The sequence below is a fragment of the Drosophila yakuba genome, chromosome 3R (genome assembly GCF_016746365.2).
Source record: "Drosophila yakuba strain Tai18E2 chromosome 3R, Prin_Dyak_Tai18E2_2.1, whole genome shotgun sequence".
NCBI lineage: Eukaryota > Metazoa > Arthropoda > Insecta > Diptera > Drosophilidae > Drosophila > Drosophila yakuba.
The window spans coordinates 23,585,160-23,601,187 of NC_052530.2; the positions used below are offsets into that span (position 1 = coordinate 23,585,160).

Genomic DNA, 16,028 nt, shown 5'->3' on the forward strand with positions numbered 1-16,028 from the left:
CGACGACCAACCTGCAGATACTGCTCCGGTATCTTACTGTTCTTCGGCACAATGATCTTCTTGATGATGATGATCTTGTCGCCCTCGATCTTTGTAATTGTGATGGGTACGCCGGGCATAGGGCGCTGTGGCTTGGCGGGCACAGGTTGCTTGGGAGCGGTTCGAACTACTTGGGGTCCAGTTAGGATGCCACCGGGACTTGGCTTAGCAGCTGGAGGAGCAGGCTTCGGTTTGGGCTTCTGAGCAGGCACGTGTTCCTTGTGGTCGCTGCGCACAATGGAGAAGTGGTACAGTGGTTTGTCGTCATCAAGAATGCTCTTTTGCGGTACAGCTTTCTTCTCCACTCTACGCAGAACGACTCCCAGCATGGGCGACTCCTTGGGCTTGATGGCTATCGATCCACTGGGCGCTGTCACCCGCTTGAGGCTCACACCGAGGTTTGTGCCCACTGGCGGCGGTGTCTTCGTTCGATGCACCATTTTTCCACTGGGTATCTCACGGTAACCATCGTCCATTCGCCGGCGACGACGATCCTCTTCTAGCTGTTCTTGAACCTTTGGATCGGGATTCGTGTGCAGAGATGGTTCGGGTGCCACCAAAGGCGATGGCCCAGGGAAGAGCGAAGTCAGACTGCTCCGCCTGCGATTCATATTGGGCGCTGACACTGTCTTAGTGAGTGGGAATTTGGTAGGCTGGGGAGGAGGTGCTGCCATAAGTGGTGGTTCCACACCGGTAGCACTCGTGGTGCTACCACGTCGACTGTCTGCCTTGCTGGGCTGTCTGGATGCCGATGCACTGACGCTGGCCGAGTCCAAACTGCTCATGCTAACGGAGCTCTGGAGGCGATCTGGTGCAGCGCTCCTTTCGTGGTTACGTTCTGGCGATATGGAACGCTCTCGAGTGCGATTGTGGGATCGGGCATCGCGAGCAGCTCGCTGCATTCTCAGCAGCTCAATGGAGTCAGCTATGTGAGAGGTGCTCTTCTTGGGCGGTGAATCATCCTTGGATGAGGCCTTGGGCTGCGAAACGCTAAGAAGGTGCATCTCCATGGCATCATCTACGTTGCAGGGTAGCGAAGCAACGCGTTCTCTTGGGCCTGAATTGGTTGGAAGGGAACCCTTGGCCAGTTCCTCTTCTTCGTCCTCATCATCCTCCTGCTCCTCATCTGCCTGTTGCCTGCTGCGCCGTTCCTCATCTTCCTGTTGCCTGCGCTTCTCGCTCTCCATCACCCGCTGCAGCTGGGCCTGCACCTCGAGGGCAGCACGTGCTCTGGCCTTGGACTCGGCCTCGCGGGCCTGACGCAATTGTTCCTGGGCAATTGCCCGAGCTTCCGCCTCCGCCTGTGCTCGCGATCTGGCCTCCGCTTCCGCGGCTGCTGTCGCCCTTAGGGTGGCCAAATCGGTGGCCGTCATCTGCTTTATGCTCAGGCGACGCTCAGTGTTAAGGATCAACTCCACCTGGGTGCTGCTGCCCTGCGGCTTTTGTGCCGCAAGGTCTGGACAGCCAAGGGCGATTAGTTCGCTAAATTCGTTGGACATTCCAATGGGTGGGGTAATCTCTCCGGTTGATTGTCAGTTTTCTTGCTGGATCCCAAGGGGAAAAAAGTACTCGATTATCTAATAATGCACTGGCGGTTCCCTCGAATTGCGTTGGGTTCGACTAGCTGGGCAAGACTCGCGAGGCTGCCAATGTTGGCCCCAAAGGAAACCTGCGCAACATCGTATTAGTTCGTATTGGTTCTATTCGGATCAGATCGGATCGGAACAATCGATCGCACGCTCAATGTCAATGTCTCATTGGCATTTTGGCAAATGCCCGACGACTTGACTTACTAATTGTATCAATGGTCGCCGTTCGACCAAATACTGACTGTTCCTTTTTGGCGCCCATATACATCCGACATATATGTGGGTACAAGCCAGTATAGCACCCCCAATTTGTTTTGGTATATAGAGAGCAGAGGCATATACAAATTACAAATCGTAAACAGCAATGAGCTCATTGATCGCGGCGCCGCCTCATCAAAAAGCAAACCCCCCTAACCCCTTTGCGATTCTAGCCAAAAGACCTGCACCTTGCCCTAGATCTATTGCGATGTGAGGAATATGTGAGGAATATCCCTGGAGAGATCGGCGATTCGGCCTATGTGTGATATCTCGGTGGGGTTCATTGGGCATCTTTCCCTGCCATTCTGTGTTCAGTTCGAAATCTGTTTTTATTTTTAACAAATGGACGACGTTATACCTAGTACACAGTACGTGTGACGCTAGTGCCAGTACAGTGAAACCTCGGTCAGCCATGCAAATTGAACGGGCAGCATTCATTTGGTAGATGCATCTCTGATCTCCGATAATTGCATTCGACTGATTGGATTTTTAATTTGATTTGGTTTTACATTAATCTTCTGATCTTAGCTGAGCTCTGGCTTAGCTTTCACTGTACCGAAAGCACACACATGCGAGTTGGAAAATTTAAGGGGGAAAAGTTTTCCACCTCAGTTGACTTTTATTTTGGTTGGCATCATCATATGGCCAAAATTGTATCATGTACAAGTTTGTGTCTTGGATTTTCGCTATAAGTTTGTTGTGGCAACTAAATATAAATGCAAGCCTTACGAAAATAGCATTCGAAAATTATACAAAACGCCAGCTAAGCGGAAAGTGGAGGATGGAGGTGGAGGGCAGCAGAGGGAGACGCCGGAGCGGCGGAGATCAACATGATGATGATGTGGCAGCGTGATGAATAATCCCCGCCGATCTGTGGCGCACATATAGATATATAGTTTGTATCTATGTGGCACACACACACACTAACGGACGCACACGTGTGTGCTCCATTTGTTAGTTTTGAGTTTTTGTTTTGATTTGCTTGGCCGCTGCGTTGTCTTCCTCGCCTTCATCTCCGACTACACAGCAAACATTTTCACTATAGTATCCAAAAACACTATAGTATGCACTTCTTGACCATTCATTTTGGAAAATAGTTTACGAATAAGGTTTGCAAATATGTTCAATATCTTTCATTAGTTCCAAAATGATCATGCACTGTCTTCATTTCTATCTGTGTACCCGATTGAGTGAATGTTGCATTAGTCTCCTCCATCCATCCGCTTTCCTATTAAAAGTATCTTTCGCCTCGCTAATTGCAAACTTGATGGAGAAGTGCAAAGTTCACTATCAGCGTTTTGGACGTTTCACAGCTGCTCATCTGGCTGGATGTTATCCCACTTGATATTGTTCCAAATTATAAACTCGCCACCGTTGGCGGGGGGGTCAATAAAACAGTTTGGCTCTGGTATCTTGCATCGCGGTATTGTTTAAACAAATTCAGTCCGACGAATATCGCGCACTTTTTTTTTTCAACACTCTGTGTTTTGTTTGATGTTTTTTTCGCTTTCGACAATTTTGTTCTTGCCGCTCTGTTCTACTGTTTTATTTTTAAAACACTTAAATGTTCTAAGTTTTTTGGGTTGTTTTTTGTTCCTTCGCTTGATTATGTCACGGTGCCCAGCAATTGTTCTACCTAGCGTTCCTATCGTTCTGAAATGCGTTTCTATATTGCACATACGCCCCGTATGTACCTCTAATTATTGTTCTATTCGATTATTTGGTGTTTCTCAGCCAAATACAAGAAAAAAGAAGATTCAAAAAAACACAAGAAACGCACACACACCACACACACACACACAGTGATAAACAAAGTGCGCGAAAGAAGACGATCGATCTATATCTCTATAGATCGTAGGGGGAAGATCTGGCCGGATAGAGAGAGACAGCGAGTGTGCGGGGGATCCCCGTGGTAGCCGTACCGTACCGTTACACGACGAAGACGGAGCGACGACAATATGTAGTTTATATAGTTTATAGTTTATATGGCAGCAGTGGCGGCGACACACAGCCAACAAACGTAGATTTCAATCTGTTTCGCTTTCCTCGAATTTGAAAATTCTCAGCCGAAAACTGGCCGCAGCCGAGAAGAGCGCAGACTTTCGGCGGCGCGTGTATTTATAATTTTCCAATGGCCACGGAGCAAATGGCAAGTAGATGCTTTTCCGCCGGATGAAGCTGCGCGCGCATCTCCGAGCCAGAGCAAGTACCATCAGCTGGTTTGGAGGCACATGCGCACAGTGCGGAGAGGAATCCCCAAGGCGTCGCTCTCAGGAGCCGATAAACATGTGTGTATTTTGGGGGGAATGGATATAAACGGGGAGAGTGAGTGGGCACCGTGTAAAATCGGTGTATCGGTGTATATAGCGGCGGTCAAAGCAGTAGCATTGCCAATAAATCATGCCAAAATTTCCAGAAGATTTAACTTTTGTGTTCGCAGAAATTCGGTTAATATATGGACGACCATTTGACTTGAATCGACACATGTACATTTAGCACACAAACAGATTGAAACTAAACATTTAATTTTAACACATCAAAGGGTTATTACTGTACATATACTAATATATGGCATCATGAAATTTAGATCAGTGCTACTTTAAAAACTAGTAAATGATAGTTTCTATAGTGGAGCATAGACTAGTAGGGTCGACCATGCAACACGAGAAAACGAAATATATTCGCCGACAGTCTGCGATGCCGAATTGGGGTGACTCACTAGATAGTCGTCATTGTGGTCCACAAAGTACTGCTCGACGATCCAACTGTCGCCGGCGTACTTGTCCACGGGCATATCGCAGAGGGCCACCAGATCAAAGTGGTTACGCTGCCGCCTCAGCAGCAGGCAGCGGGTAATGGCCACGCTCTCGCCGTCACCGGGCAAAGCATCCTCCTCCAGATACGTTTCCAGGCCACAGCCATTCGCCCCGTTGCGGATGATGAGCTGCTGCTCCAACTGCCTAAAATACTGAATCTTGGCGGCTTGGCGACTGAACGATGACGCGGAGGGAATTCTATGCGAGTTACTCAGCCCACTTAATTGGCGGCGACATGGGCAACTGGCAAAGCTGGCGAGGAGCAGTCCACATCATCCGCAGCAGCAGCAGTAGCAGCAGCAGTGGCAGTGGCAGTGGCAGTAGCAGTATCTCATCACATCTCAGAGCAGCAAAGAAAACTCTGGCCGCCGTCAACGAGTTAATGTCAAATGATCAATTGAACGAAAATAACTAGAACAGCGGGGAGTGTTGGGCACATGGGAAGCTATAAAGAACCACCAACAGTGAATGGAAACTATAAAGTTCTTGTTTAATTAAAAGCTGTTTTTCATATTCCGAGATGCCATGAAGATCGCATAAGAATTGCTTAATTTCCACATGAATATTTCCAAGGTTGCGCTTAATTGCTCTATTTAAGTACCATTTTATTGCTGACGAATATTGCTTAAACCGAGTTTCCGCATTAAGTTTCTATAAAAACAATATAAATCCTTAAATCACTTAACTACAATTAAGTCGTTCGAATAGTTTTAATTATGTAACACCTAAATTTCTTCATACTTTATTTGGATTTCTGAATTTCGACACAGTTTAAAGGCATTGCCCAACCAAGTTACTTTGTCCCAAGTACTATCTTATCAACTCATGCTGCTCACCGGGTTCTCAAGTGCTCGGCCTCTCGAAGCCCTGAAACATTCATTTCCCTATTCAGTTGCAGTCTCATTGCGGAGCACTGATTACAGTGAACTTCTCATGTAATCACTGTACCAGAAGACCAAGAACCACAGCAATGTGACACATCTAATGACAAATTTAGCTCAACGCCGCATAGATAAGAAAGTAGAGAGCGATCGAGTGCAGCGGCGAACGATCAAGATAGCTGATCACTTCACTCACACAGAACTAAGCAGTGATAGGTTAGTCAAGAGGAGGAGAAGGATGAGGAGAGTGGGTTCGATTGATAGCACAACATACTAGCTTACTAGATAATCGCTGTCGTGATCGGCAAAGTACTCAACGACTATCCAATCGTCCGTGTACGGCATAAAACGCAGTGGACAGCTGGACAAAATCAGATCGCGACAGTGATCCACCATCGGGGGCGCCGGCAGATCACGCATCTTGATGTAGCACGGAATCTGGGAGCTCTCGAAGTGATCGGCCACCTGCTGGGACTTCTCAAGATACCGCTTGAAGAACAGCATGTTGGGGGAGTCGGTAGAAGCGATCTTCTAGCACTGATCATCAGGCGGACGGCACAGCTTTTGGCAATGCACAAGGATTGGGAAACGCAGGTGGTGTTGGTGTTGATTAAATGAAATCGGTCCGATATGTGTTCGTATAATCTGTCCGCCTAGTTTGTTCTTTTACCATTTTGTTTTGCTTTTAGCTTTCGTTTTCTGTTTGTGATTTATCTTTGGGTTTTCCTTCTTTTTTTTTCGTTGCCCTGCCTACAATTTTCACTTGTTTGCTACGTGTGGTGTGTATAAAATGAAAAGTTTTTACCTTAGCCTGCGACTGGCGGTTGTTGCGTCCGCTGTCGCGTTCGTCCTTGGCGCGATCACGGTGCCGGCGGCGGGAGCTCGAGTGGGAGGTCTCGTCCCTGTAGCGATACTTGTGCTGCCGACGACTGGCGGCTGGCGACTTGCGGTGCGAGCGCTTCGAACGCTCCTTGCGTCGGCGGGATGAGATGCTGTCATCGAAACTGCAAAAAGAAAGGTGTCCGGTTAGTTTGATTTCTCGTTAGGTATTACCTAACCACCCGGCGACAGCGGATGAATGGCCGTCCTTGGAGCAACGCCCAGCCGCGTGGACAACATGGAAAGCTACTTAGCTACCCAGCACCCAGCCAGCCACTCAGATACTCAGATACTCAGCTACTTAGCGGGTAAGCCGCTCCACGCTCGCCTTGCCGCCGGATTCTTAGGCCAGGCAGCCGGCAAGCAAGTGCGAGACGTGTGTTGGCGAATCGGTTTTGCGTTACCAATCAAGTTAATCAACTCGGCCGGATGGCTACCTCAGCTGGTACTGTTACTGTTGGCTATCTGGCTTGACAGCGGCCCACCTCTAACGCCGGCCAAATGCCTTTGAGAGTACTTCATGGTTCGAGGAATGACACAATGCGAGGCAGTCGCCAGTTTCGAAGTGAACCCAGCGCCACAGCACCCTAGACTCCGATCGAGGCCAGAAACTGTGTCAATAACATCGGTAGCACGGCGGGCAGAGCTCATGTACATGCTCATGTTACATCCACTTACCACACCCACCCCAAGAAGACAAGCAGCCAAGAAGTTAAGGGGCCCAGACGACGAGCTGCACAAGTGCGGGTGGGCAGCGATCTTGGCATGAATCAGCTGATTGCCGAGAGATAACTGACCTATCGAGCTACTACCAAATCCAAAATCCAAGAAGTCAACCAGCCACATATGCTAATAAGGCAAAACCAGCTCTCATTGAGCGATTACGAAAATTTGTTGTCGGTTGCGCGCTCACGTTGCTCCTCGCCCACGTGGCCCCCAAAAAGCATCTAAATTTGGGCACAAATTATGAAAAACACAGAACCAAACTGAAGCTGAAAGTGACTTTGGCTGCTACAAGTACGATTCGTTCGTTCGTTAGTTCCGACCTGCATCTATATGTAGTATATCTACAGCATACTGTGGCATATTGTATATGACAAAAGCTCAACGCCTGCGCACCCGACAACCAAACTACTTGAGCGCACACGCTCTGTACAGCTGGGATGGATATCTCCGTAGGCTGGAAAGACTCTTGGCCAAGAAACGAACTGAATTGAACCTATCTGAGATCTGTGATTTCTGACTGGCGTCTTGTCGCGGAAAAGCCGCTTACGACCTCGCGGCAGTTAATAAAAGAAATATAGCTCGCTACATGGTAGCCGAGCTCTTTCGGCATTTTGATTTATGATTAATGACGCGCTGCGTGCAAATTAGACCAGCTTTTATGGCCAACTGTAATTGGATATTAATGATTCGTCGATTCCGATTTCAGATTTAGATCCAGAATCCGATTTCGAGTTTGAGAAACAAAAGAGTGGGAGGGGGTAGGAGGGTAGGAAGCGAATGGCAAAGCAAGTTCATAATAGATTCCCAATTTGGACTGGAGCATTTCAGATCGGCGTTGTGTAAGGTAATTGGCTTAATATTTCACTCAAGGCAGTCGAACAGGTCGAAAGCTTGACTAATAAAAAAAGCCTCGTAAAATATTATCTCTGACCTAAAAGAACACGAGTAATGGGTTCAACGGGACTACCATAAACATGCATAAGTTAGATGTAAACAAAGGGTTTCGTGGTTGTCAAACGACGAAAGCTCTGATATGGCCGGCCACAAGATAAGACATCTTGGGAAATAGTTATCTAAGATATATGGCACTGTGGTAGCCAAGCTTTGAAACCGATTATATTAAGGTTGATCTGAGGGTAAACGTAGGAATTCGACCGATATATTGCCCGGCGTGCTTATAAGTTATGACAGCCTGTGGGAATCGAGATAAGATATGATTAGGGGAACTGACTGAAACAAAGTTGCTTGGCCTGAAGGGGTTATTCTAGGCTATTCACACTTTAAAGAACTTCAGCGCGAATTGCTGATTATTTGAAGGATAGAAAACCTCGTTATTCTAAACCGCCATATATGAGGTAATTGAACAATCGCGCCCATATTTATAGAGTTCCTCATTCAGCGGTCTGCCCTTGAGGATTTTGCCAGCTCAGACGCATCGGGGGTTCTTTATTGTTTCTTTCAACTTTTCTCTGTTGGCCTCGACTTTTCGCAGGCACACAGATGAGGCAACAGTTTTATGGCCAGGCCAATCCCATTTCTGGCCTTATCATTCCCGACACCAGTTCCTAGAGTGATTGTGACGACCTTGACCGATTCTTTGTGCCAACTTGATTTGTATGCATGTTTGCATGCATGTAATGAACACCGCAATTGACTACGATTAAACACCATTGTCTTGGCCAACTTCCTTAATGGCCAGCAATTTGTACGAATCATGTACACCTTTTCACTTCCATGATGATAAAGAATCTGCGACAACAATTAGCATTAAGATTCAGTCAGTAAGATTAGCCGAAGCGAAATCCGCTAAGAACAATAACCCACTGCGAGTGGAACTCTGCAATTCTCTTGCTATTCCGAGAACGAGAATAAAAACCTCATGAAAATAGTTTCTTATAAGCCAGTCGTGTTATTGAATTATGAAATTAATCATTCGAAAACCAGTTTTTTTTGTCATGATTTACATAGAGCAGCTGAGACACTTTAAACCCACCAACCAGAGCTGCCTGCACCGCCAACCGCCGACAAACATTTGTTGCGGCTCGAGAGATATTTCTTCGTTTTGTTGTATTTAGCTTATTTTTTGTGCTGACCCTGAAAATGCCATAAATACATTAAGCAAAACGTAGCGCACATATGCGATCTGCCCTCCACCCCCTCCCCTTCCCTCCAGCGCTCAAACAAATTATACAAATATAAATATAATAAAAAAAGCGTTAACAATTGGATGCCAATACTCGCTTCCAATGAACTGCAGAAGTTATGCGTCATTTTTGGCTTTATGCGCTTACACACGCAAAATAACCGAAAGCAGTTGAATAGCCCAAGAAATGCTAGGGATGGTTCAAGGTTCGCCATCATGGTTGGTAAACTATTTATGGCAGGCCAGCTCAATAAATATTCAACTTTGTGATAGACAGTTCATCAGATGAGATAAAATCAAAACATTTCCAAAACAATTTCAACAACTCGGATCAATAAACCGAAGACTTATGCCACATGTTTATGTCAATAGACCAAGGCGAACTTTCTTGGTTCATGAACTGTTTAATGTTTGGTATTGATGACTTTAAGATAACACAGCTCAAATCTTTAATGTTTTATACCTACGTATAACATTTTCACGTCGACACTTCCGCAAAAACAGAAAACTCCCATATTAAAACTCAATTTATCCGTCACTTAAAGTCAACTCCCTATATGGAATAATTGTGATTTTAAATTCATTAATTTGGCATGTTTAAATACCCATCTATCTTTCCTTCCTATTTATCGACGTGACACTTTAACTCCATCCCTGGTCAGCAGAACTTGAATACGATTAAATATATATATGGCGTATCTCTGGCTTCGTTTGGCTATTGGCTCATTGATTAAAGCAGAAGCCAGTACTATACCAATGTATCACTGTCCTCAAATGAAACATTATGAGAAACCGGAATTTTCGGGCTCTCCCCACAGAGTCTAAAAGTTATCAAGAGGGCAAAAGTAGAGGGTTCCGACCACTGGGTGAAATGCAAATGACTGTCGCGAGCCTTAAGTGACAAAAGAAGTGCCGTTACGAGTATTGCCGAGTATAACTGCTGAAAAGCAGAAATATTGATATGAACAAAGAATGAGTAAGGGGCCACAAATGCTAGCAGCCCAAACACAGCTGCGGGATTATGCAAATCCATTTGGGTGGCAGATCTCGGATCGAGGGCATGGAGGAGCCGGCAGGCCGAGGTTCGAGGGCCAGGTGACGAGGTGACGTTGGCCAATTGCAAGGTCACTGGCTGCGTCTGCGCAAACAGTGGACATCAATTGGCACTTCGGGCAGTAAGTGAGATGGGCACTGCATGGCATGGAAAGGCCTTTGTGTGTCAGTTAAAGAGGAGGAGCTGCTGGCTCCACTGGAGGAGGAAGTGCCATGTCGCGCGGGTTCAAGCAGGCAGCCAGTGTCGGGGTCTGGGTCTGAGTCTGAGTATGAGTCTGAGTCAGTTCAATCTGTTGGCAAAGAGGGAGAGAGATCGCCCGGTTCAATGAACGTAATGAAATTTTGCACTGAGATCGCCGCCGCCTTCCCCCCCTCGGAGTAACCCCATCTAAATCAATCTCGAACGGACCGAGCCGGCCATTACTGTTAACGAAAACAAACAACAGTTAAGCGAATTCAGCAACAGGCCAAATTAAATATGCCAAATGTCCCCCTGCTTTTGGCCCGCTCGCAAACTTACACATACACAACACACTCGATGCGAAAAAGGAAGCGATGGAAATTTGTGTGCAATTTAAATCGAGTCTAGAAGATCTCCCCAGACTGCATTGTTTGGGTGCGGGTTTTTTATTTGTATTTGTTTTTGCGGTGCGTAGTCAATTACCTTTCGGCTGACTCTTTATAGGAAGTCAATAAAAAACATTAAAAATACAAAACAAAAACAAACATTTCAATCGGCGCTGAGAGTTGCATCCATTATTCACTTTTGTTTTCAGATCGTTGGCGTTGTTTTTTTTTCGATTAGGCCTGCCTTGCGCTGTCGGAAATCGATCGAGAACTGTAAGCTCAAGATCTAAGCTTTGTTGTCAGCTTTAGTTGGCTACCCCAGCCGCCGGCGGTAGCCGCATCGATTGTGATCGTATATGGGTCCGCAGAGACAGGTCCGGTTTGTTCCGATCGTGATAAACGTCAGCTAAATGAACCCGAGCAAGAAACAGAAGCCCAACATACATAACACAAAAAGCCAAATTAAAAAGATTTTGTGGCCCCTCCCTTTTGAAGCAAGAGTCCCAAGGTGCGGAGACCTACATTGACAAAGTGAGGATTCCATTTGGCCAGCTGCTGACATAATTGCCTAAAAATATTTCAGCAGGAAGAGCTATGCGCTGCATTTAAGTCATCAGGAATTCAAAAAGAAGAGCAGTCAGAGATGGAACACTTCAAATGGCCAGTCGTTTCTTGCAAACACAGTTCGATTGGAAATTTAATTACGAACTCATAGAGGTATGACATTCCATATTCGGACCAATATTTCGAATGTTTTGATCAAAATACTGGTGTTTATAGTCGAAAAAGCAGAAAAATGATTTTTGGCCAATATTCTAACTTCATCATCAAAAATTACAAAAAATAAGAATAAAATTTAATTTTTTTTTGAAAACACAGTTTGATTGCAAATTTAATTACAAACTCAACGAGGTATTACATTCCATATTCGGACCAATATTTCGAATGTTCTGATCAAAATACTGATAATAATAGTCGCAAAAACCAGAAATGCGATTTTCGGCCAATATTCAAAAATCACCATCCAAAATTACAAAAAATGTGAAAAAAAATTAAATTTTTTTTGAAAACGCAGTTCAATTGGAAATTTAATTACGAACTCAACGAGGTATGACATTCCATATTCGGACCAATATTTCGAATGTTTTGATTAAAATACTGGTGTTTATAGTCGAAAAACCAGAAAAACGATTTTTGGCCAATATTCTAACTTCATCATCAAAAATTACAAAAAATAAGAATAAAATTTAATTTTTTTTTGAAAACACAGTTTGATTGCAAATTTAATTACGAACTCAACGAGGTATTACATTCCATATTCGGACCAATATTTCCTATGTTCTGATCAAAATACTGATATTTATAGTCGCAAAAACCAGAAAAGCGATTTTCGGCCAATATTCAAAAATCATCATCAAAAATGACAAAAAATCTGAAAAAAATTTTTATTTTTTTTGAAAACACAGTTTGATTGCAAATTTAATTACGAACTCATAGAGGTATGACATTCCATATTCGGACCAATATAGTCGCAAAAACTAGAAAAACGATTTTCAGCCAATTCGGTCAATATATATTGAGCTACTTTACTCAAAATAAATATACTTTTAGGAAGCAGTATGAACTAATTTGTTTTCGTAATTGTTAGCTAAATAAAAACCTATTAAATGTATTTGAATAAGTTTAAACGGAATTCGATCCTCTGAAATGGATGGCAACAAAAAATTGGAAGATCGAAAATGTTAACAACACCATGAAACGTCATAGATTCATATTAGACTAAGTGTTAATTGATAAGAGCTCGGATTTCATTGGAATCTGGACATCAGCTGCTCTTTTGAATAGGCACTACGAAATCATATAACACGGAAAAATGTTTAAGAACCAGGTCGAAACTCTTAGGCCCCGTAAGTCAACAAAGCGACGGAAAAGGGGTTGAGAGTAAGGCGCTCAACCAAATGAAGTGTGTCCCATACTTGAGGGTAGAACGCTAAAAGCTTTGCAGTTCGCCCGGCCCGGCGCTTAGGTTTGCCTAATGAGCCGGACGGAGCTCACCATTTGGACACCGCAACTGGCGGCTCAGCTCATAAGTAGGGGCGGTGTGCTTGACCAAATTTGGCGGGGAGATCTTGAACCGAATCGTAGCGGCACAACGCCAACAATAACAAACATATAAGTATATAGAGAAAAAAAAAATCAAAATAAAAACAGAAAACAAACATCATCGAGAACGAGATTGAGTTGAGTTGGGTTGAGCACAAGATGGAGATGAAACAATGGGGAGTGCGAGGAGTAGGTGCTCGGTGGCTTTAAATGAAGTGCGGACAGAACGCTTAGTCAGCAAGCTGTGCCGCCACTCAAGGCTAGCTCCAGTTTTCAGATACGAGTTTCCGCATGCTGAAGAGACACTCACATATACTCACACGTCGTGGACCCCAAGTGCTCGGACCGTCGACGCGGCTGTTGCTTCTGGTGATTGTTGTTGCCATCCGCTGGTGGCAACAGCACGCGGTCGGGGTAGAGCGGCTTGGGTGCCCACGAAGCTGCGGCCACATAGATGTCCGTACGGGGCGTGGGCGGCGGCGAGGGCAGCGGATCCGGTGTACCAGCCGCATAGCTGTAGTATCCATCCTCGGGCTCATCGACCACGGACAAGCGATGCTTGGTCCTGGCCTGTCCGGGCTCATCGCTGTACAGATACTCGTGCATGGAGCGTGCGTACTTGCTGTTCTTCCTCCTCTGCTGGGCAGGTGTTAGCTGACTAGTTCGCTTGCTCCGAAGCAGTTCGCCTTCATCCGGGGAAGCCCTTATCCAGGAGCTGGCGGGCACGTACTGCCGTTGCTGGTGGGTTTGCACCAGTTTCGAGAAGTCCACATAGAGAGACTCATCGGTGGACGGTTTGCGCTGGAACTCATCATCGTCGTCACAGCGCACACGATGGACTTTTTCATCCACATCATCGGCATCATCTTCATCATAGGGCGTTGTGGGCGCACCCACGGAACTGTAGAAACTGTAGTTGCTGGACGACTGCGAGTAGGAGCGATTGCGTCCGTAAAACTCCTCCTCGAAGGGCAATCCCTGGGGGAACTTATTCGAGAAGGCCTTCTTGAGGCGCGGAGAGTCGTGCGAATCACTGGAGCCCGTCGAGGAGCCAGCTCCCTCTCCATTGTGGGTGCACCCGTTGCTGCGCTGCTTGAGGTTCAGCTTGGGCGTGGCCGGCAGCTGGCGACGCTGGGCCAGAGGAGTGGCCTTTCCGGCTCCTCCTCCACTGGTGAGATCATTTGTGGCAGCCTGCCTTCGCGGAGGCAGCGGTGGCTGCGGTGCCGGATAGTTCTTGGTGGAGCGCTGACCCAAGCGGGCAGGGCAGTTCTCCTTGGCGGCCGTTCGTCCCGCCTGGTAGTTGCGCTTCTGGCTGGTGGGGGTTCCCATCGGTTGCTGTGATGATACTGAGCCCGCTGTCTGATACTGTTTCCTGGCAGTGCTGGGCGTGGTCACCTGGCGGGCAGCTTGAGTGGGCGGTAGTGGCGCCCTCGCCTTGCAGTGCCGTGTGGGCGCTGTGGTGGAGCAGGTGCTCTCGATGCGACGGATCAGCTTGGGCGTCAGTGGCTTCACGCTGCCACCGCTCACCAGTCTTTGCTGCTGATGGTGCGGATGCGGTTCGGGTTGCAACTTGTGGCGATTGCTGCTGCAGTAACTGCTCCGCCAGGGCTGCTGGCGTACAAAATTGCCACCGGTCACAACACCCTGCTGATGGATCGAGGAAGTCGACGATGCTGTGGATGTGGAGGAGGACCCAGCTGCCGGGTTGTTGTTTCTGCCCGGCATCGATTTCACCATCGATCTGTTGGCACCGTTGCTGCTCAGGGGTTGGGCAGCTGCTGCTCCCATTTGGACACTGCTCCCGGGGTTGTTGTTGCTGCTGCTACCGCTGGTGTTGTTGCCGTAGCCACAACTGCCGCGCGGCACTCGAAAGGAGCTGTATGGTCGAAAGCCATTTCCATACTGTTGACCAACGACTGGCATTTTGTTAGCTTTTTATGTTTTTTATTTCGTTGTTAAATAGACTCGCTCGTTGGTTAATTATTCGTAATTGCTGATGTTGCTGCGGGGCAATGTTGTTGGTTCCTTGTTGTTGCTAATGATCTCGTTTAGAATTGGCGTTGAAATTTAAACCGCTGAACGTTTACTTTAAACGCGTGCACTTGGAAGATCGCTTATCTTTAGCTTTATCGTTATCATTTGTATATCGCTGGCTGTTTGAATTTGAGAATTTGATAGCATTAATTTCCAATGCTGTGCACACACTTGGATTGTCGCGAACGGACTACTACGTAAGCTACGGCGACCAGTCAGACAGATTCCATGGAACACCTTGGCCCAGCCTTTAGTTTCAATAATTTATCGAACACTTTTCTCTTGCCTGCTGTTGCTGCTTCTGCTGCTGATTTGGCTGGTTGAAACGCGTGTAATTAACACGTTCTCGATGGCTTATGAGTGGGCTACCCCCAACGGCAGTATCCATCGCCCAGAAAGCCCCTTGCATTTGTGCGACTTCTGGCTGGCCGCATTTCGTTTTTGTTTTAGCCACTTTTGGCCTGTCAGCACGGCGAGGGCCACAATTGAATTAGCCACTAAAATAACCCTGAACCTTGACTGCGATTTAGCCTGTGGCAAATCCAATTGCTACCCAACCACCGGTCACTGGCAAGTTCATTGATAAGACCCCCAAATCCCAACCAGTTAAGACTTTATGCAATTTGCTGAGCGAGCCAAATACACGTTGTTCGCAGTTGGTAGAAAGTGTCTGCGCATGCGCCGAGCTCAAAGACCCGGCTGCGAACAGGTCCTCCGCCGACCAGTTTTCACAATTTTTACTTTTTTAACCTGATTCGCAAAAGGAAACGCAAGTCTTGGGCCTCCCGAACAGCCAAACAGTCAAACAGCCAAGCGGGTCAACAGCAGGCAGCAGCCGACGAACGGCAACTGGTTGTGACGCTATGAGTAATGGAATCGGAAATAAATGCGAAATCCCTTGGCCAATAAAAATACTATCGGCACGTCCGGTTCCTCCAAG

The 16,028-nt window shown here is 46.6% G+C and overlaps 1 protein-coding gene across 5 annotated transcripts in view; it reads right to left on the minus strand.

Annotated features, from left to right (window-relative positions):
- Positions 1-16,028, minus strand: part of LOC6538122 (serine/threonine-protein kinase Doa) — a 36,098-nt gene that overhangs the window by 15,858 nt on the left and 4,212 nt on the right. For 2 of the 5 annotated variants that reach the window (XM_039376202.2, XM_039376203.2), the window contains exons 2-3: positions 13,365-15,207; positions 6,389-6,587 (exon numbers count right to left, since the gene is read on the minus strand). In XM_039376202.2, the coding sequence (XP_039232136.1) occupies positions 6,389-6,587; positions 13,365-14,977 (1,812 nt within the window). In that variant the 5' untranslated portion in view covers positions 14,978-15,207. Of the gene's footprint in view, positions 1-11; positions 4,600-6,388; positions 6,588-13,364; positions 15,208-16,028 lie in introns of those variants that run through there. The other 3 variants (XM_039376204.2, XM_002098621.4, XM_015193180.3) reach the window with 3 other exon arrangements.